A 21,920-nucleotide genomic window follows, 5' to 3' on the forward strand; every position below is an offset into this window, starting at 1 on the left:
TTTAGGGTGAGAGGGGAAAGATATAAAAGAGACCTAAGGGGCAACTTTTTCACGCAGAGGGTGGTATGTGTATGGAATGAGCTTCCAGAGGAAGTGGTGGAGGCTGGTGCAATTGCAACATTTAAAAGGCATCTGGATGGAGATATGAATAAGGGTTTAGAGGGATAGTTTAGATGGGTGGCAGGTGGGACTAGATTGGGTTGGCATATCAGATCGGCATGGATGAGTTGGACCGAAGAGTCTGTTTCCATGCTGTACATCTGTATGATTCGAAGTCCAATCTTTTGAATCCTTTTTAGATTGCAAAACCGCCTTTCTCCTGGCATTCCTATCGCACACCAGCTGCGCTAACATTCTGGTAATCCTGCTTTGTCCTCAAACTCAAACAATAATTATAACTTCAAGGAAGAAGACTCTGCACATTTAAGTTAATTCTCAGGGGCAGAGTTGATGTTTAGCAATGGTTAATACTCATCATATCTTTGAAAATTTCAATACACTGGAATGAATCAGCTGAAGTTTTCCTTGGCAGTTTGGTGGGTCTCTATTACCTGGATAGCAATTTCACCTTCTTTCACATCTTTCATTGTGGAGTCCCTCAGCAGGATATTGTTACAAGGAGCATCCCGATTATCCCATTTAACTGCATATTTGCAGTCACTGGAAGGCTTTGGAGGATTTACTCTTTAATGAGTAGAGAGCAGCAATAGCTCCAATCTTATACCTACTCCAAAATCCAAATCTTTAAAGAAAATGTGCAGCTGAAGCATACCTCTTACACAATACTATATATCGTCACCAATTCCCACCAATTCTGAAACGAGCTACTGTTCCATCATCATTACCCTTTTAAAAAGGAGTAAAGTTCACTCAGAATCTGAATGACAATTGTGCCTATAATAATTAGAAAATCAAATGCAAAATAAGAATAATACTGAAGATGGGAAAGAGTCTCATTGCATAGTTCTTTCAAAGAATTAGCATTGAGTAATGGGCTGAATGGCCAGGTTTTGTGCTTTAAGATCCTAGGATTCCAATTTTTTGATCCATATTAAAATATCTCTCAGATAAAAGAAAACGTTTTCTATATAGAGTTCTTTTTTTCTTGAAAACAAAATTATAGTCCTTCCCTGTTCAATAAATTTCAAGTGTTTCCTTTAACCATATCATTACTGCAGATAACTTATTTAACTGAAATTGGGTCAGAGGAACTCAACACTGAGACATCTCCAATTCATATTATAGTCCCTGTAACTCAACTACTACTCCTATAGTAGTAGCTCTCTCCAGTTCGAGCATTGCCACAGAATTGAAAGCATTTTAATGACTCAAAAGGTACTGAGAAAGCCAAGGTCTCAAAAGGCCACTGGAGACAGAATGTAGGAAGCATTGCTTCACTATTAAACAGTAAATTGTGCAAGAGAAGTTGATTCATTTTTCTTAAGCGTTCCGATGGTTGAGGATTATCTGATCAATATCATTAAAATGATAATGGGATCCAGCAAGGTAACTAGAGAGGGAAACTATTTCCTCTGTTGAGGGAACACAAAACAAAGGGGACAGTGTCTTAAACATTAGAGTTGGAGTCGGAGAGAGTGAAATCAGTAAGCATGCTTTCACATCAAAGGCAGAAGTAGTTTGGAATTCCCTCCCCCAAATAACTGCAGGCGATCGGGGTCATCAGAGATTTTCAGATTGAGATTGCTGGCTTTATTCCTGGATAAAAGGATATATAAAGCGGAACAGGTTAAGTAGACTTAGGGCATGAATCAGTCACGATCTGATCGAACTGTGGAACAGGATGCATAAATGGTTTTCTCCTGTTCCAATGAGTCTACCACCAGACTTGCACAAGTAAAAGTTAAGGGCAGAATCTGTATTTGATACTGGAGCTTTTCCAGAGCTCCAACAGTTAAGTATAGATATAATGCATTACACTAAATCCTGAGCAGAAACTATAAGTCAAAGGTATGTTCTCATGGAAGGTTTTTTTTTAAACAGTTACATGACAAACAATGTTGCACTGTTAGAGATCTTCCACTTTTTGGTCATAATGAAGCCTGAAAGAATCAGTTGCTACAATGTGAATAGCATCCACAGAAAGAGTGGAAATATAATGAGTAGGAATTTTTAAGAGGTGACCAGACACATTCTAGAAGACGACTATAGAGCTGCAGGGGCAAAAGTTGGGGATACGGTACTAAATTTGACAAATCCAACCAGAATTCAGAACACAGCCTCATAAGCTGAATGGTCTCTTCCTGTGTTGTAAAATTCTAAGCACTTGTTTGCAGTTGATCCCTCAGGGAAAAATGAAACATAGGATTCGTGAAAAGTACAACCAAAGGAAGAACTCTGCACACATACCATGAGACACATCAGCCAAGGGGTCTTCAGTGAAGTATTGAGCAGCTTCCAGCGCTGGTTCCTCCTCTGGCCAAAGAGCTGCAAAAGAAATGGGGACATCGAAACCGAGTCACAACTGTACATAAAGATCCCACGCAGCAAAGAGTTGCACCACAGAGCTCCAGGTTTTTATAAAATGACACATTTAACCACATGATCTAAATAATTCTTAAAAATTCCTTCCCTATCTGCAAAAAGGGGAAAACTAAGAAGCATGTGACTGCAGTCCCACATTGATCAGAGTCCTCTTTATTGGAGATTATTAAGAAAACAATTCTGATTCTAATCTTCCCCCATCTTCACCACTCCAACTGAATCGCAATGTATTTCACAATTTGCAGAATTTTTTTTTTTATTCATGAGATTCTCAGTGCTAAACCTCTGTTTGAGTTCTTGCCACAAAATAGGACTGAGCCACACAAATTCATTCTGGATTCACTGCCAGCACTTTCCCATCTTAGCTGAGATGCAGCTAAAGCTTACTCAGGAGTTTGAGAACAAGTGTTCTACCAATGCTCTTCCTGATCACTAGCCCATATTTCCAAACTGGGATCAGATGGGATCTAGGCAAGTGAGGATTGCAGATAATGGAAATCAGAGTCTAGATTAGCGTGGTGCTGAAAAAGCACAGCAGGTCAGGCAGCATTCGAGGAGCAGGAAAATCAACGTTTCGAGCAAAAGCCCTTCATCATTCCCGACCTGCTGTGTTTTTCCAGCACCACTCTAATCTAGACTCAGATGGGATCTAACTCAGTTGTGGTGCCTTTTACAGTCAACAATCTGTCTTGCATTCACTGACCAGGGATATTTTTTTCCATTCATTCACAGGATAAAGGCATCGCTAGCTAGGCCAGCATTCATTGTCCATCCCTAATCTCCCAGATGGCGTTAGAGACTCAACCACATTTTTGTGAATCTGGAGTTGCACGTAAGCCAGACTAGCTAAGGATGGCAATTTCTTTCCTTAAAGGATATTAGTGAACCTGGGTTTGTTTTCCTGACGGTCAACAATGATTTCCTGGTTATCATTAGTCTTTTAAGTACATATTTTTTAATTGAATTCACATTCCATCATCTGTCATTGCTGGATTTGAACCCAGGTCCCCAGAAGATTACCTGGGTGCCCAGATTAATGGTATAGTGATAATACTACTAGGCCATCCCCTCCCTCATGTATAAAAACTAAGTGCGTGTGTAATCTAGCACATTCCAGAGGGGAACTGACTAAAGTGGGAAAATACAGCCTTGCAACTGATAAATCAAAGGTGAGTAGAGAAGAAGCATGCATGAGAAAGTTTATTGCTCGTGATCTTACCTGGTGGCAGGTGCAATCTGTACAACAGTTTCAGCTTCTCCACAAGATCCCCATGGTACATTCCGCCTAGCAAATAAAATCCAAGTTACATGAAGCCTGACTTTCAATCACCCATCATCTCACATTTCAATTGCAGTCAACTCTGAGGGTTCTGAGGAAGGATCACTCAACCCAAAACATTAATCTGATTTCTCTCCAGAGATGCTGCCAGACCTGCTGAGCTTTTCCAGCAATTTCTCTTTTTTGTTTCTGAGGGTTTGAGCGTAAAATCTTGGATGAGACTAGGGTGCAGTGCTGACAGAGTGCAACACTGTCAGATATGTCGCATTTTCAATCTGACATTAAGCAGAGCTGTACACCTGCCTCGGATAAATGTGGGAAAAAATAAACGACATAACCTTTATTTTGGAGAATTTCAGAGGAATCCTCTGGATTGGCTAATATCTATTCCTCACCAATATCAGTAAAACAGATCACCTGACCATTCTGGGAGTTCATTGTGTGCTAATTGATAGCTAGGGTTTCTAGCACAAGGACATTTCATAATTGTTTCATCAGCTGTACAGCTATGTGCAGTCTTTGGGACATCGTAAGACTGTGAAAAGTTGCTATAGAAATGAAAGGTTCTTTTCCTTGGATAGGCTTGACCTGCTACTGAACTCTACCAACCGGATTCAGCCTCTACTACAAGATGTATTAGTTGAGCTGAGTTACAGCAGGAATCTATTGCAATTGGCTCTACGTTTACATCATTAATATAAGTCAGAGTCAGGTAACAAACTCAAATCCCTGAGTTTGGCCATGACATAAGGACACTTGAGCTAAGATGCTAAATGCCCCAGGAATTCAAGGAATGCCAAAAGTAAGAGAGACAGAGACAGCTGAATGTTTCAGTTCAAGACCTTTCATTAGAACAGATGTGACTATTGACCTGTAAAGTTCTCCTTATTAATATCTGGGATGAGTACCAAAATTGGGAACGCAGTCTCACAGACTTGTTAAAAAACAGCCTGACAGTCATACTCATGGAATCATACATACACACAAAATTGCCAGTGACACCCACATCCCCAAATTAACTTGTGTTAAGTTACAATTCATATGAGCCTTACAATTTAGGTTGGATTTGAGCCAATATCAGCATCAAAAACTCCCCAGATACAATAACCTTCTGACAGTTCGTTTTGTTTCTAAAATGTTCATATAGATATAGTGATAGGAGTTGTCTCCTCTTCAAGAATGCCCACTTTAAAAGTCTCATCCCTATTGGCAAATGTCATGTTCTTGTCTCTACCCATTTTGTAATTTTCCCTATTCCCACAACCACCTAAACAGCGATGTTAGTGGAGAGATAAATACAGCCAAGACATCACAGAGAACTCCCCTGCCCTTCTTTGATTAGATCCGTGGGATACTTCACTCCCACAGGACAGACAGGGACGTTGTTAAACATTTTAGTACAAAGAAAACACCTGAACAGTGAGATCTTCATTCAGTATTGTCACTGGGAGGCTAACACTCCGATAGACACTCAAACGTTTAGATTGGGCCTTGAACCCATAAACTACTGACTCAGAGGCAATTGTGTTACCCTCTGAACCATGGCTGACTCTTCAATTACAGGATACACGCTTACCCCTTATCTAATAGATTCATTGCATTGGTGTCTCCCTCCGTCTCCATGTCAGCTGACATTCACCAAACACATAGGAATGCAAAGCAGGAGTAGGTCATACACAAGCCTGTTTTGTGATTTAGAAGATCATGTGCTTCTACCAGTCTCCACTTCCTGCCCTGCCCTTGTATCTGTTGATTCCTCAGTTTCCACAAATCTCGGACTTGAATTGATTCACCAATTGACCTTCTGCAGCCCTGTTGTTAGGTAGAGAATTCCAAAGACTCCTAACCTTCCCAAGTGAGAACATTTTCCATTTCAGCCCTAAATGTTTAAATCTTAACCTGATATTGAAAGCCCCAAGTTCTAGACTAGCATCAAAAAGAACATCCAGTCGATGAGTTATCAGGCACGGTTTGATGTTTCTGTGGGATTGTTCCCAGAGACACCTTTAGGAGAGGAAAATGAACACTTACTCAGCCCGGTGACAAATTCCTTAAAGCTGATAAGCGAGTCCCTGTTTTGATCCAAGAGGCGGAAGATGCGCCCAGCGAGGACCTGAGAATGTGGTCCACAGGTCCATGGTGATAGCACCACAAACAGCTCCTTGAACTGCTCTGAATCAATGCGATACTGCTCCAGGTAAGGCTGGCTGAGATCATGTCTCTCTGCTGCACTGCTGCTCCCACCCCAGTAACAGCTCATCAAGTGTTTGGCCTGAGGGGGAAAAGGAAAAAACCATGGATATTTTTATATAGTGGCTTTAACAATGAGAAACATCCCAAGATGCTTCACAGGAGCAGATAGTCAAATTAACACTGGCGTCACAGGATAGTACTTTAGGGTTGGTAATTCAAAAACTCTCTCTTTGGCTAAGTTTTTGTAACGGAGCACCTTGAAGGAGAAGGGGCAGTCAAAGAGGAATAAAGTTTTTTTAAAAAAGTAAGCCTTGGGACTTAGACAGCTGAAGATGTGTCGGCCAATTCTGTTGTAATTAAAGTTGGGCGTGTGCAAGAATTGGAGTAGTAGTATCAGGGGCTGGAGTAGATTACAGAGTTGGGAGGGGGAGGGTCATGGGATTTGCAGACAATGGTGAGATTCTGAAAGGCAAGTATTGCTGGACCCATGGAGTTCTCGGTGAAGAGGAAACGCAGAAGTGTGCTAAATCTCCATCTTCCCATATCTAAATTTATGTTTAAAAGAACTTTTCATCTTGTGACTCATCAGGGCATTCGCAAGAATACCAATGCAAAGAGGATGTAAGAACAGCGTTTTTATTTATTTGCAAGTGAATTCCAATTGGTAGAGATGTTTCCATGTAGAATGTACCAGTTTGATGATGACTGACAGTTAACTGCCAATCTTTGTTTAAATTTAAACCATGCAGATTAGAAACACAAACCAGGAGGAGCAGATTATGGAGTCCATTAAGCTCGCCCCACATGTTTATGGCTGATTCTCCATCTCAATGTCATATTCCCAACTCTCACCCCATACTGCTTGACAGCTTTAGCCTCTAGAAATCTTTTTCAATCTGAAACATATTCAGTAACTTGGCCTTCACAGCATTTTGTGGTAAAGTATTCCTCACGTTCGCCAATGAAGCAAGTTCTCCTCATCTGTCCAAAACAGCCTACGTTTTATCCAGCGACTGTGACCCCCCCCTATTCTGTAACCACCCCAAACACCCCTACCACCACCCAACCAGGGAACAAAAGCCATCCCTGCACTTAGTCTGTTCAGGCCTGTGATAATGAGATCCTCCCTCATTCTTCTAAACTCTAATCTCTCCTCATCCAACAAACCTGCCATCCCAGGAATGAGTCTAGTGGACCTTAGCTGCACTCCCTCGCTGGCAAGTAAATCTTATCTTAGGTAAGGACACCAAAAACTGTACACAATACTGGTGGTACGGTCTCATTGAGTCCTGTAAAGCTGCAGTAAGACTTCCTTGCTCCTCCACATCTTTCTAACTGCTTGCTGCACCTGCACGTTTGCTTTCAGTGGCCAGTGTTTACTCCGATTAGTCAAGGCATAGCTCTGAGGAATGAGCCAGAGAATGTTGTTGTTATTTTGTTACAATGAAACAGGCACAATAGGTGCACGTTCTTACTGACTGCAAACAAACAACTCGACTGAACATCTATTTGTACGAAAGGATACGGAGCAAAGCAGATATATGGAGTTAGGTCACAGCTCAACCATAATCTCAATGGATGGCGGAAAAGGAACACTGAAATAAAAGGGCCGACTCCTTATTCCTGTTCCCAAAGCTCCCATCGTGGTCCATCTAATCCCCCACCCCTCACATGCACAGTTCAAGAAAGCAGCTCACCACCATCTTCCCAAGGTGAACCAAGGATGGACAATGAAAGCTGGTCCAACCAGTGACAAACACAACGTGCAAATTAATTTAAAGCATCTCCAATAAGTAACCTGCTACTCTCTCCATATTCTTTAGAGCTTTCTAGTAGTGGGTTACCCAGGATTGTTTGCCATACTCCAAACAAGACCCAACCAGCACTTTATAAAATTTAAATTTCACAGTGTAATCTGTGATTGATTTATCGCGTTGCACATCCACTGACCTTGAACAGTAAATAAAGCTCCTCCAGTTCCTCGATACTGAAGGCAGTTTCCGTCAGGATAGCACGCACCTGGAAAAAAACAGTCATGTGGGAGATAAAGAAAAATTGACAGCGAAAGATCACAACAATTTTGCACAATGGTGTGCACAAGTTTCACCCAAGATCAAAATAATCTTGCAAACTATTGTTCTTGTAACTCAGTCTCACTCAGAGGAGAATCTACACGAAAAGCAAATGCAGAATGTTGACTGTATTATAACTGTGTTCATTCAGCTGCATCTGATTGAAAGGGTTCAGAAAAGATTTACAAGGATGTTGCCAGGGTTGGAGGATTTGAGCTATAGGGAGAGGCTGAATAGGCTGGAGCTGTTTTCCCTGGATCATCAGAGGCTGAGGGGTGACCTTATAGAGGTTTATAAAATCATGAAGGGCATGGATAAGATAAATAGACAAAGTCTTTACCCTGAGGTGGGGGAGTCCAGAACGAGGGGGCATAGGTGTAGGGTGAGACAGGAAAGATATAAAAGAGACCCAAGGGGCAACTTTTTCCACACAAAGGGTTGTGCATGTTTGAAGTGAGCTGCCAGAGGAAGTGGTGGAGGCTGGGACAAGTGGTGGAGGCATCTGGAAGGATTTAGAGCGATATGGGCCAAGTGCTGGCAAATGGGACTTGATTAGGTTAGGATATCTGGTCGACATGGATGCATTGGACTGAAGGGTCTGTTTCCGCAGGACTTATACACTTAATGGGTAAGGTACTGGGAAATTTTGCTGAACAAAGAGGGCTTGGAGTGCAGGTTCATAGCTCCTTAAAAGTGGAGTCGTAGGTAGATAATGAGGAAGGTGTTTGGTACATTTGTCTTTATTGGTCAGAGCATTGAGTACAGGGGTTGGGAGGTCATGTTGAGACTGCACAAGACATTGGTTAGGTCACTACAGGAATACTGCATGCAATTCTGGTCTCCTTCCTATCAGAAGGATGTTATTAAACTTGAAAGAGTTCAGAAAAATATTTACAAGGATGTTGCCAGAGTTGGAGGGTTTGAGCTATAGAGAGAGGCTGATTAGACTGGGCTGTTTTCCCTGGAACGTCGGAGGCTGTGGGGTGACCTTATAAAATAATGAGGGGCATGTATAGGGTAAATAGACAAGGTCTTTTCCCCAGGGTGGGGTAGTCCAAAACTAGAGGTCACAGGATTAAGGTGTGAGTGGAAAGATTTAAGAAGGATCGAAGGGGCAATTCTTTCATGCAGAGGGTGGTACGTGTACGGAATGAGCTGCCGGGGAAGTGGTGGAGGTTGGTACAATTACAACATTTAAAAGGCATCTGGATGGGAAAATGAATAGGAAGGGTTTAGAGGGATATGGGCCAAAAACTGACAAATGGAACTAGATTTATTTAGGATAGAAACAGAAGTTGCTGAAAAAGTTCAGCAGATCTGGCAGCTTCTGTGAAGAGAAATCAGAGGTTAACATTTTGGGTCTGGTGACCCTGCCTCAGAAGGTTCTGAGGAAGAGTCACTGGACCAAAACATTAACTCTGATCTCTCTTCACAGATGCTACCAGACTTGCTGAATTTTTCCAGAAACTTCTGTTTTTGTTTCTGATTTACAGCACCTGCAGTTCTCTCAGTTTTTACTTATTTAGGATATCTTGGTCAGCAAAGACAAGTTGGACCGAAGGGTCTGTTTCCATGCTGTACATCTCTATAACTTATGACTCTATAACTGGAAAATTTGAGTTGATGATAAACTACGAGGACAGAACGCTACATACTCACGACATATAAATGAGTTCACTGGTGTCACTTTATTTTGGCAAATGTTTAAGGAGCTCGAAAGTTATGGGGAACAAGTCATTACAAAAGGGATGATCTTGCAAAGCAATTGTCATATTGATGAACAAATATAGAAAACAGTAGGATATGATGTCACAAGTTGACCATCACTTCTGAAAAAAGCAATCAGGAATTGGACAGATACTATCACCCAATAAAAGACTGACTATGAACTGTCCATGCACCCAAAAGTCAGTTAGAGTTCAGGATGTCTGTAATTGTGCACAGAGGATAGTAAAAAGCAAGAGTTAATAAGGTCTGATTCTTGAAAAGTAGTAAAAAAATTAAAGGTCTGATTCTTAGTGACTTTATGCGCAAGAAAAACTGAAAACAGAAGAATTTCAGTCAACAAAATTGAGAGGTTGAAAAATGTTTTTAATTAAGTTTTTCCTTTCTACTTGTTATGAAAGATTTAATATGTCCTTTACCACTGTGAAAAAATATTTTTGTAACTAATCAGGGCTAGTAAACATTTAGATTGGTCCTCTGAGACTCAACCAATTATTGAAGTTGACTTGGGCCTGAAGTGAAATCTTAAACTGCACCCCAAAACGTAAGGAATATGGGATCAAATCCGTTTCAGAAACCTAAGCACAATATCCAGGCTGACTCTCCATTCACTCAGTACTGAGAGGTGGTCGCACCGCTGAAGAATGACACATTAAACAGAAGCTTATTCAGCAGCCTAGAATAAGTTGGGGGAGGGACCTTCCCTCATATCCCAGCCAATATTTACCTCCAAACCAATATCACTAATAGAGACAGGATTCAGTGGTCATTATTATATTGCTGTTTGTTGGAGCTATTTTGTAAATAATTAATCAGAGTGTAAATTGGCTGCTGTGTTTCCTGCATTACAATGGTAACATCAAAAGTACTAATTGGATGTTTGAGAGCTTTACAGCCAGAGATGATGCAAGGTGCTCCATAAATAAGCACAAGTATATTGTTTATTTCTCCTTGGTAGCTCTTAGCAGAGCAATTTTAAAATCAAGCCATAATGACCAGCCTGTAATGTTCTATTTCTGTCAATGATAATTCTGACTTTATAAATACATTAAATTGAAACCAGGAATAAAAATGAAGAACGTACACAATTTGAAATTTGCTGATGTCAAACTCAAAGGCATGACAGACATATTAAAAATTATGCCATAGGACGTGGGATGGATAACTGAAGGGCAAACAAGTGGGAAATGGAATTTAACAGTGTGAAGTGATGAATCTTGGGCAGTTGGGATAGGGAGATATAATAATTCCATAATGGCATTGTGTGTGCAGGGACAGAGAACCAAAGGTTCAGGTACATTTGTCTTCAAAAGTGGGAGGTTGTAACAGAAGCATGGTTGGAATCTTGACTTCCTACAAAGAGGCATTGAGTACATGAGCTTTTAGCTGAACCTCAGTACAGCACTAGTTAGGCTCCAACTAGACTACCATTTTCAGTTCTGGTCACTGCAATTTATTAAGGATTCAATGAGCTTGGAGGGTACAGAGGAGGTTTATCAGTACAGCGTGAAGGATGAGGGAGTTTAACTACAAAGGTTATGTTGGAGAAGCTGAATCCACTTGCAGCAAGAGAGGTTGAGACTAGAGGAGATTTGATGGAGGTCTAGAAGAATATGACACACTTTGAAATAGGCAGACAGAGAAATGTTCCCAATAACTGATGGTATTTGGACTGGGAACACACACTTAAGGGTTTGGGCAAAGAGAAGCAGGAGTGATGCGAGAAAGACCTTTTTCTTTTAATATAGTATCCAGTCTGGAACTTGTTCTCCCTACTTCTATCATCCTCATGAACAATGAATGATCTCAAGAGAATTAGATGAACATTCAAGGGAAATAAACTTACAGAGCTACAGGCATGGAGAACTGGACTGGGGTCTACATAAAAAAGGTGGATCAAATGGCTTCCTTTAACAGAATAATAAGAATGTTCTTCTACCAAATTGCCCAGACCAGAATGCAGCATCGAGTGCACATGCACGGACACAGAACTGAGCAAGCTTGTTCCACTGGCCTGTGCGGAATTGGTGAATGTCACCAACCCTCAGAGAAAGAATAAGGAACCATGAGAGAGGTAGGGGAAAATAAACAAACACTGCTCTCACATCCAATTCACGGTACCTCTCAAAAAGAACTGATGGATCAAACATGGAGTCAGACTAGCACATGGCAGACAGAGGAAGCAACAGCAAACCTTCCGTTGTTTGCGGAATTGTGTTTTTACTGCATCGTGAGGCTTGATCTTCAGTTTCATGGGAATCAAATGTTGGTCTTACCAGCGTCCCTCACACCACATGAATGAATCAAACAAAATGCTCTAATCCTCCAACAGCCTTTTTTGTGACAAGGCAATGGTGAGATGAACTACTTGTTTTTAGGATGGTGGAAGAACTATTTTCCCTTACCACGCTCCGCTTGGCTGTGTCCTCCAGTGTCTGTATGACCTTCAGTCGCTGTTTGAATCGCATCTGCTCAATCACATCCGCTCTGATTGACCCAAATTTCTAAATATAGAAAAAAAAAGATTAGCTCCTGAAAGAGTTGACCTCACCTGATAATTCTGCTCCCATAACTATTCGAAAACACACCACTTCTGAGGTCACTGCCAGTTGGAGTAAGATTTCCAAGGGCTGACACTGAATCCTTTGGTGTCTCCCACAAGACTCCCTCACCATCCCATTCACAACAACTCTTTAAATGCCGATATCAAATGGGGTTGATGGTGGAGGGCTCAAAAGCAAGGTCAGCAGTAAGTACAACTTCTGCTCCAATATGCCTACACAGGCATAGCAAGCTCCCATTAATTTCAGGGATCGGTGTCGCCAGGTCAGTTTAAAAAAAATACATCAGGGACTGGAGGAGGAGAGAGCCCAGTGAAAGGCAGGAGATGAAGTTGTTGGCCAGCCTCTGTCAACTGGCCCTTTAAAGTTTTTTTGCAGAACAAGTCATTATCTTCGAGAGATCAGTCCCAAAGTAAACAATTTAAAAATGGCGGGATCTTTTGTTTAAGGACTTACCTCATACGATGATTTAATCAGTTCAAAGATGTCTATTTGTTGTGGAAGGTCATCACTACTGGTGAGCAAAGCATGTAGATGTGGGATTGGCTGTGATGTACACTGCTTGTTGCAAACATTGTCCAGGTATCTGAATTAGGTTAAAAAAAATTCAAGGGACAATTTAATGCACAGGTACAAGGACCAAACTTTGACAGCATTTTACAGCAAACTATATACTCTATGTTAGAACTTAGGGACAGAATAATTTGTAAATTCAAGCAGCTAGTTTCAGCATTAAGTTTAAAGAGTAAAGCTTTCTGCACCGTCACCATCAAATATCCCCAATGCAGCTACAATTTGGAGTTAGATATAGAGTAAAACTTCCTCTACACTGTCCCCATCAAACACTTCCAAGACAGATGCAGCATGGGGTTATACACGGAGTAAAGCTCCCTCCACACTGTCCCAATCAAATACTCCCAGGACAGGTACAGCACAGAGATAAATTCTTTTAAACTGATATTGAAGTTCCTTCAACATCTCCAGGACAAGGATAACATTGGGCTAGGTACAACGCTCCCTTTACTCTTTTAAACTGAAAACTCCCTCTTTTAAAGTAAAACTCGACACTGTCCCCATCAAACACTCCCAAGGACAGATATAGCACATGGACCAGACACAGAATAAAATTCTCTCTTTTAAATTGAAAATAAAACTGCCTCTACACTGCACCCATAAAACATTCCCAGAACAGGTAAAGTAGGAGGTTAGATACAGAGTTATTTCTCTTTATACTGTTCCTGTTAAACACTGCTGGGGTGGGGACAGCTCCTTATACGCTGTTCCCATCAAACACTTCCAGGTCAGATGCAGTGCTCTCCCTGCACTACCTGGTCCATAATTGAAAATAAAACTGCCTCTACACTGCACTCATAAAACATTCCCAGAACAGGTAAAGTAGGAGGTTAGATACAGAGTTATTTCTCTTTATACTGTCCCTGTTAAACACTGCTGGGGTGGGGACAGCTCCTTATACGCTGTTCCCATCAAACACTTCCAGGTCAGATGCAGTGCTCTCCCTGCACTACCTGGTCCATCTCAATAATAAATGATATGAAATTCAAGAATCTAACAGTCAAGTTTGATCTTGTGATGTAGAGTGCATCATTTATTAGGAAGTTGGTGGCAGATACAATAATGACATTCAAAAGGGAATTGGATAGATACTTGAAAATGATATATTTACAGCGCAATGAAAGGGAAGTAGGATTAATTGGATAGCTTTTTCAAAGATCTGAACAAAATGATCTGCTACACTAAGAATCTACCAAAGTCTGACAATTCTTCCAGGGTGGAACATGACCGAGTTTGGATTTGGCCAAGCACAGATGGTGTTGGTCAGTTAATCACCTGCCAAGAATGGTCATGGCTTCTCCCTCGTCAGAACAATTCAGCAGCTTCTCCATGTTGGCCTCCAATACAGCAAGAGACACCTGGAAGATAACTTTGATGCCCTCATAGAAAAAGCAGTCAACCACTACCACGGCGCTTTCAAATGGCATAACGCTGAGGAACAGCGTCAGGAACCAGGAGAGAGAGATGGTGCTGATGACACCCAGCTCCTGCATCCACTCGTAGAGGAGGGGAAGGTGCTCCCGTGTCAGATCTTCAAACACACCTTGATCCACCAGTGCACCTGCAAGAAAATAATTCATCAATCATCCTTGTTTATTGGACTTATTTCATTAATTTTCTTGACAGTAAAGGATGTGTGGATGGTGCAGGAAATTAGTGTTGAGATAGGTCACATTGGATGGCAGGGCAGGGCCTCCCCCTGCCCCTACTTCTGATGTAACAAGCAAGAACACCGAATACACTAGCTTGTTGCATTGGGTTTGGACTCCAACACCACTCCCCAACTATAAACAAACCAATCAAATTCATGGCCCCTATTACCATTCTATCAGTGTCATTCCCAAAGCACTATGGGTTAGAAGCAACGTAACACTTCTTCCAGATGTTCCTATCAGACACACCAGGGCAGGTACATCACACATTAGGCAAGGACTGTCAATTAGGCACTCCCGGGATTGAATATAATGTGATAGACACATAGTATAGCAGGGGATTCACTGCCATGCAACAGATCAGACATTGTGTTTCTTCATTAATTGTCACTCAGATGTTCAAGTCCCCCTGCAGGCTTTATTCAGCCAAGTTTCGTCCTGAAATTTCCAAACAGGTAACTTGTTTCTTGAAGGGTAGGGTATGGGTGTGCTTCTTAATCAATACTTTGGGTGGAATTTAATGGAGACAATGACTGGAGAGCTTTTTGGGAAGGCCCAATACAAGAGTTGCTAAGTGGGCACTTACCTGGTGGGCAGCAACAGATTTTCCCTTGGACCAAGGACCCCAGGAGCAAAGGTCCCACCTGCCCATAGTCAATTGGAGGTAGACAGCTCATACTGCACCATCAGAAAGGCAGTGGCCGCTGTTGGTAATTTATCCATGAGAGGGCAAGCACTGCCCAGGCACAGTCGAGTGATGGTAGGATTTGCAATGGGTTCAGCAGCGAAAGTAGGTGTTAGCCCTCAGTAAAACACTCACTTTCTGATGCCAGGCACTAAGTGCTTGTGAATGAGATATCCTCATTTGGAAACCCACAAGTAACAGGAAAAGACCTTTAAGAAGACAGTAAATGCCTTGAGGGCTTCAATTGCCAACAGCCTAAGAAGGTCACCCACAGGCCTTCCTACCATGGACCTAGCTAAAGCAGAAGGCACTCTATCTCGCCAAAATGCCCTAAAGAATAAGGAACACACAGGATCTAAGAATTGTCATGGTGCAGGAGGAGGCCATTTGGCCCATTGTGTTTGCACATTCTTCAAATAAGCATCATTATCTCGTGTCAATCTCCTGCATTTTCTCCCCATATCCTTACATGTTATTTCTATCCAAATGATCGTCTAGTGCCCTCTTGAATGTTTTAGTTGAATCTGGCTGGCAGTGCATTCTATACTCTAACTACTCACTGTGTGTAAAGGATTTTTCATATGCTTCAGTTCCATTTCTTGTCAATTGTAAATGCCAGGATGTTAATTATTACCAAGTGTATTCAGATACAGCAATGGTATTGAATGACAAGGGATGATGGTTAGATTCTCTTTTGTCTAGGATGGTCATTGCCTGGCTCCCGTGTGGCACAAATGTTCATTGTCACATGCTAGCCCAAACTCTCACATTGTCCAGGCCTTGCTGCATTCATACCCAAGACATCATGAATGAGCAAGGTTCAGCACCAGTGAACAACCCCATTTCTGACTTTACAATGGAGGGAAGGTCATTGATGAAGCAGTTAAAGATGGTTGGACCTAGGACATTTAACCTGAGGAACTCCTGCAGAGATGTCCTGGAGCTGTGATGACTAACCTCCAACAGCCACAACCATCTCTTCCCTGTTTCCCTGGCAAACAGAAAGCTGTCGACGTTAGGGAGGACCATCTGAAGCTTAAGATGGACGTCAATTTATAATTAATTTATAAGGTACATTAATCACAGGCAGACAGAAGAGAGTTACTGATCAGTTTAATTTGTTGTTCCTGTATAACAGACTCGAGGGCTGAATGGCCTCCTCCTGATCGTGTGCAATGGGCTCAGTGGTTGAGTGACCACTGTTGCTATTCAGCAGGCTTGAGGGAAGCTGAGTAGTTCTGCCTACCTCTAGGCTACAGCTTCATGTTCCAATGCAAATGCCTTGTGTGCATAAAAGAGATTATCTTGGCCTTCTGCCCCAAGCAGACCAGTGAGAATTTTAAAAAAATCCAGAAGTGTTATCTGAACTGAACAGTTTTTCTCGCCACCATCGAAACACTGAGATCTTTTGTGTCTCAATTTTCAGAACTGATGACGTTTGTGAGCTGTATGAAAACGAAAGTGATCAGGCTCTCTCTTCAGAACCGTTTATGTACAGATACCACCAACATCAGCAAGAACACAGGTAAAAGACACATTAAGTTAGCATAGTTAATCAAACCAGTCCCAGTCTTTTAGTGGAAAGAACTCAAGACTACATTGGATGCAGTGTAGCTGATATCAAGGTTAAGTATGTCAAATAAAGTTGATTACTTTAGTGCCAAGAGTCAGAGTAAGATTTCCTATTGTAGTTTTACTGATTCCCATTAATGTACTAACTACTTATTAGAGCTGTTAGTGAGGCCTCTTCTGGACTATCGTGCGCAGTTGTGGTTGACCTGCTTTAGAAAGGATATCATTAAATTGGAGTGTTCAGAAAAGGTTTACCTGATGTTGCCAGGAATGGAGGGTTCAAGTTAGAAAAGTAGGCTGGGACTTTTTCCACTGCAGCATGGGAGGTTGAGGGGTGACCTTACAGGGGTTTACAAAATCATGAGGGGCATAGATAAGGCGAATAGCAAGGGTTTTTCACTTAGGGAGAGGGAGTCCAAAACTCAGACATATTTTTCAGGTGAGAGAAGAAAATTTTAACAAGGACACAAGGTGCAACTTTTCCACACAGAGAACGGTTCGTGTGTCTCATCTCAGTAACCCGTCCATGGACCTGGCTGGATGCATGCCTACTCCCTCCAAGGCCTGAAGTACAATGCCCAAAACTGAAGGGATAAAGACTGTTTCAACTCACCAACTACCCTGGTGTTGTAGTAATCAGGCAGCATTCTCTCACACAGAGCAGTCAGGAGCCAGAACGCTTCCTCCTCATTGCAGTACAGCAACAGGACAGAGGTGACAATATTCATGGCCTATAAGGAATGTGGAAACAGGTGGTCAGTATCTGCCCTGTCAGAGAAGGACACAAGGTTCACAAAATGGGAATGTCTCCCTGCAATGAAGCTGCCTCTTTTTTGGAAGGGGTGAAGAAGGGAAGAGAGAGGAAGAAAGAGACAGAGAGAGAGGCAGAGGTAGAGAGAGAGAGTCAGAGAGCGCGCGACAGAGAGAGTCAGAGAGCGCGCGACAGAGAGAGACGAGAGAGAGCAGGGAGACAGAGAGAGAGAGTTAGAGAGACACAGAGAAAGACAGACAGACACACAGGGAGACAGAGAGAGAGAGTTAGAGAGACACAGAGAAAGACAGACAGACACACAGGGAGACAGAGAGAGAGAGTTAGAGAGACACAGAGAAAGACAGACAGACACACAGGGAGACAGAGAGAGAGACAGACAGACACACAGGCAGACAGAGAGAGAGAGAGTTAGGGAAAGAGAAAGATATATAGGAAAGGGGGGGGAAAAGAGTGGGAGAGAGACAGAGAGAGAGAGACATTCACAGAGACAGAGACAAAGACAGAGACAGGGAGAGAGAGAAAAGAGAAAGAGAGAGGGAAAGAAAAAGACAGAGAGGGATGAAAGAGAGAGGAAAAAAGAAAGAAAGAGGGAGAAGTGGAGGGGTGCCAATGAACTCCCCATTAACCAAAAGATAGAGGAGGGGCTCTTCCTTGAAAATATCTCACCAAACAATTTACTGCAAGGACATCAGTAATATTATCATAATCCTCAAGAGTGGATAACCCTCTCTTCAAAAACATATTAGACTTCCCTGAATGCTCCATGCAGAAGCTGCTATAAATCACTCTTATTTTAAAAACATTACTGAGCCAGATAGTTTCACATATCACCTAATGCCTAAGAGACTCCCTTCTCTGCTTGGCAGGAAGAGAGCTCGGTTTGGGAGGATAATCACCTGACAGTACCCAATGTTGGGGTTGCGGAATGCATAGGCTGTGAGCACCCTCCGCAGGGCAGCAATGCCCATCTCGTTCTGAAAGGCTGGGTGTTCAGGCATCGAGCGGTGCAGATCCCTCTCAATCTCCTCAGTCGCCAGGTTATACTTGCCCATAGACTCCTGCACCAGTTCCGAATAGTACCCTGGGTGTGTCACCATCTCATTCAGAGCACCTAAAGGGACCAAAGAAGAAGAGGGACAATGAAGGGAGGTGACTTAAATTCATGCAGCCAGTCTTACTGTCAGGTATAATTACTTCCCAATTTTGAAGGCTATGGGAGAGATGAAGACCATGAGTGGTGGGAATGAGATAGGTGGCCTCTTAAAAGCAAAAAGACAAAACTGCATTTATATAACCATTTTAATAGGTGCAGGATGTCCCAAATTGCTTTACAATCAATTAAATGCTTTTTTATTACTGTGAACATGTGAAGGCAAAGTTGTCATAGTCCCAGAGGATCATAGGGCCACTCTCTCCAATTCCTGCAGATTTTCTCTTTTAATCCACTCAGGATTTTCTTCCGTCTGCCCTATTCAGGAAACTGCCAAACTGCACTGGTGTTACAGGTCTTTTTTCCTTGAAAAATCTGCTTCCCTCTCTCTCACCTGCCCATTAATGGACCTTCTAGATAGTTCTCTCACTCTTTCTAAAACAGTAATTGTTTGTCTTTCTCTCTGTGTCACTGTACAGCTGTGTCACTATGCAATTGCCCCATTTATTCTCTCTCCAATCTTGCTTTCTTAAGCATTAAACTGTTTACCTCAAGGTTTCTTTCAAAAATACAACTCATTTTAACAGATGTAAGACAACCCAGGATTACTCACAGAACTAAGTTAAAATGAAACTAAAACTATGCCCTTCCCTCCATAACCCACACAAGTACAAATCAAACAAACCCACACATTATTCTGTTCACTGTAGAACTCTGAGTAATAATTAGAATTAAAAGATCAAATACTTTCAGCATAAGAAAAACAGTTACACATATGCACAATTATTGATTCTGGAAGTTAAGCTTTCTTGACGAAGATTGATGGATATTATTGGGACATAGGTTTTAAGGATGTGGAAGAATGCCAGGTAAATGGAATTAATGTTCAAATGGCTATCTGACTATCAGAAGGGGTTATATACACTCCTTCCGTTCCCATGTTCCGTTTAGCTTGGTGAATAATGCAGATGACTTATGAACATCTAGAGATTTTCAAAATTAGCCAAAAGAACTCACACAACATAATCCTAATCCTATTACAATTTCAAGAAGATGCAATCATCTAACACTTCATTTTCCCCAAACATGTCAATACCTGAGAATAGCAGCCACAGCTCTCCCCTCAGAGACTCCGGCATCCCCTTCAGCACTAGATCACGAGTTTTTGATGTGCGATACATACAAACCCCACGGCCAAATTCAAAGAAGTGAATGTTCCAGGATTCCTCTTTCATCTTCTCCTTAGCCTGCCCGAAAATAGAGACATTCAGTAGGAAACAATAAGGAACATTTGTAATTCTCCACGGGTGAAGTGTGGAGTTGTGACATGTTGCTTCCACCTGCATCACACCCAACACCAATCCCCACCTCAAGAAGATTTGCATACGTTTTTCTTTAACCCGTCAAATAAACACACAAGTTTCAGTGGTCCATTCCAAATCATTTTCACAGGTTGCCTCTGATTCTTTTGCCAATTGCCTGTAATGTGTCCTCTCATTACCCTTTGTCACTAGAAGATGATTCTGTTTGCTTCACAAAGCATGTTCATGATTTTGAACACCTCTGTCAAATTCCCCTTTACCCTTCTTTGCTCCAGAGAGAACCACCCCATCTTTGCGGGTAACTTCATAAATCTAAAGTCACCCAACCCTCATACCCACATTGGGGAACGTGTGGAATTACTATTGGTCCATCTAGTTTGCCCTTTTTGGTCTTTGGCAATTGTGTGGTACAGCACCAATATAATGTTATTGGTTAATCACAGCAACCAATCTGGATCAAGGACGCTACAAAAGATCCAAGTACACGGTGAAGAAAACCCTCTGCCGTTGAGTTTTTTGAAAACCACAGATTCAAAATCAACCATTGCCTAACTGGTATAATCTCTTGGCTCTGCCATCTTTCTCGTCAATCCTTCCTGCATCCTCTCCGCTACCTCTACTTTGTTTTTAAGGTACAGAGACTACAACTGTTGGCTGACCAAGGCGCTAACAAAATTTAGAATTGAAAAGCGAAGAGGTATTTGGTCACTTTGGAAATAAACTTTTGTGATTGGTTTGTTTTTCTTTTAAGGATTATTAACTTCAACTGTTAAGTCTTCCCCTCCAATCCACCCTGCTCTTTGGCCCTGACCCACACCTGAACAGGCTGTTCCAGCATCAACTAGTCACTGTTAATCATCGTACCATCTTCGGACTGAGTTCCTCTGATGGCTCTTTTCGGAAGATGGTCATTAGCGCATGGGTGGTGGTGGGTGCGGCTTCGGTGTTGTCCAAGATGACCCCTGGACTTGGTGTGGAGGGACTGGGTGAGGACACTTTGCGCTGCTCCGGGACGACCTGAAACAAAAACCAACAGAAAGCTCACCAGAAACTTTGGGTGCCCTCATCATCATTTCTCCCTGTCATTAGCACAGGCTCCTTAGTGCCTCAAGGTTCTCTTCAAAATGTTTAACGTTCTTAGAATGGGGTCTTCTGATTGGGTCAGAGGTCAGGGAAAGGAGTGTGAGACCGCACGTAGGCATTCAGGCCTTCTGGGTCCCCTTGCCTGCCTCATAAACAGTCACACACTCCTTTTCTTGATCAAACTAGAGTAACCAACAATCAAGGCTATGTTATAAAGATAACAAAACAAATACTCTCTATCTGAATATGCATAACACTAATGAAGTAATATTTTGATAGTGCACACTGAAACAAATTTGCTATGATCTGAAACAATATAGAGATGTGGCTACCCAGGGTAGTGGAGTTCAAAACTAAAGAGGGCACAGGTTTAGGTGAGAGGGAAAAATTTAAAGGGGATCTAAGGGGCAACTTTTTCACGCAGAGGGTGGGTGCGTGTATGAAATGAGCTGCCAGAGGAAGTGGTGGAGGCTGGTACAATTGCAACATTTAAAAGGCATCTGGATGGATATATGAATAGGAAGGGTTTGGAGGAGTACGGCCTGAATGCTGACAAATGGACTAGATTAGATTAATGTATTCATTAGTATCACAAAGAAGAAGGATATTGCAGATATTCTAGTTAAAAAAGAAGAATGTGTGAAATATTAGGTAAAATAAATATAATGTAAGGCAAAATAGATTTAGATTAGATTACATTACATTACATTGTGGAAACAGGCCCTTCGGCCCAACAAGTCCACACCGACTCGCCGAAGCGCAACCCACCCATACCCCTA

At 42.0% G+C, this 21,920-nt stretch overlaps 1 protein-coding gene across 2 annotated transcripts in view; it reads right to left on the reverse strand.

Annotated features, from left to right (window-relative positions):
- Positions 1 to 21,920, reverse strand: part of LOC122556467 (TBC1 domain family member 9B) — a 59,070-nt gene that overhangs the window by 17,334 nt on the left and 19,816 nt on the right. For both annotated transcript variants that reach the window (XM_043703130.1, XM_043703129.1), the window contains exons 8-18: positions 20,923 to 21,075; positions 19,833 to 19,983; positions 18,483 to 18,697; positions 17,428 to 17,545; positions 14,181 to 14,466; positions 12,789 to 12,918; positions 12,177 to 12,275; positions 7,925 to 7,993; positions 5,813 to 6,053; positions 3,722 to 3,787; positions 2,368 to 2,445 (exon numbers count right to left, since the gene is read on the reverse strand). In XM_043703130.1, the coding sequence (XP_043559065.1) occupies positions 2,368 to 2,445; positions 3,722 to 3,787; positions 5,813 to 6,053; positions 7,925 to 7,993; positions 12,177 to 12,275; positions 12,789 to 12,918; positions 14,181 to 14,466; positions 17,428 to 17,545; positions 18,483 to 18,697; positions 19,833 to 19,983; positions 20,923 to 21,075 (1,606 nt within the window). The remainder of the gene's footprint in view (positions 1 to 2,367; positions 2,446 to 3,721; positions 3,788 to 5,812; positions 6,054 to 7,924; positions 7,994 to 12,176; positions 12,276 to 12,788; positions 12,919 to 14,180; positions 14,467 to 17,427; positions 17,546 to 18,482; positions 18,698 to 19,832; positions 19,984 to 20,922; positions 21,076 to 21,920) is intronic.

This window comes from Chiloscyllium plagiosum, chromosome 14, assembly GCF_004010195.1.
Source record: "Chiloscyllium plagiosum isolate BGI_BamShark_2017 chromosome 14, ASM401019v2, whole genome shotgun sequence".
In the NCBI taxonomy this organism is placed as follows: Eukaryota; Metazoa; Chordata; class Chondrichthyes; order Orectolobiformes; family Hemiscylliidae; genus Chiloscyllium; species Chiloscyllium plagiosum.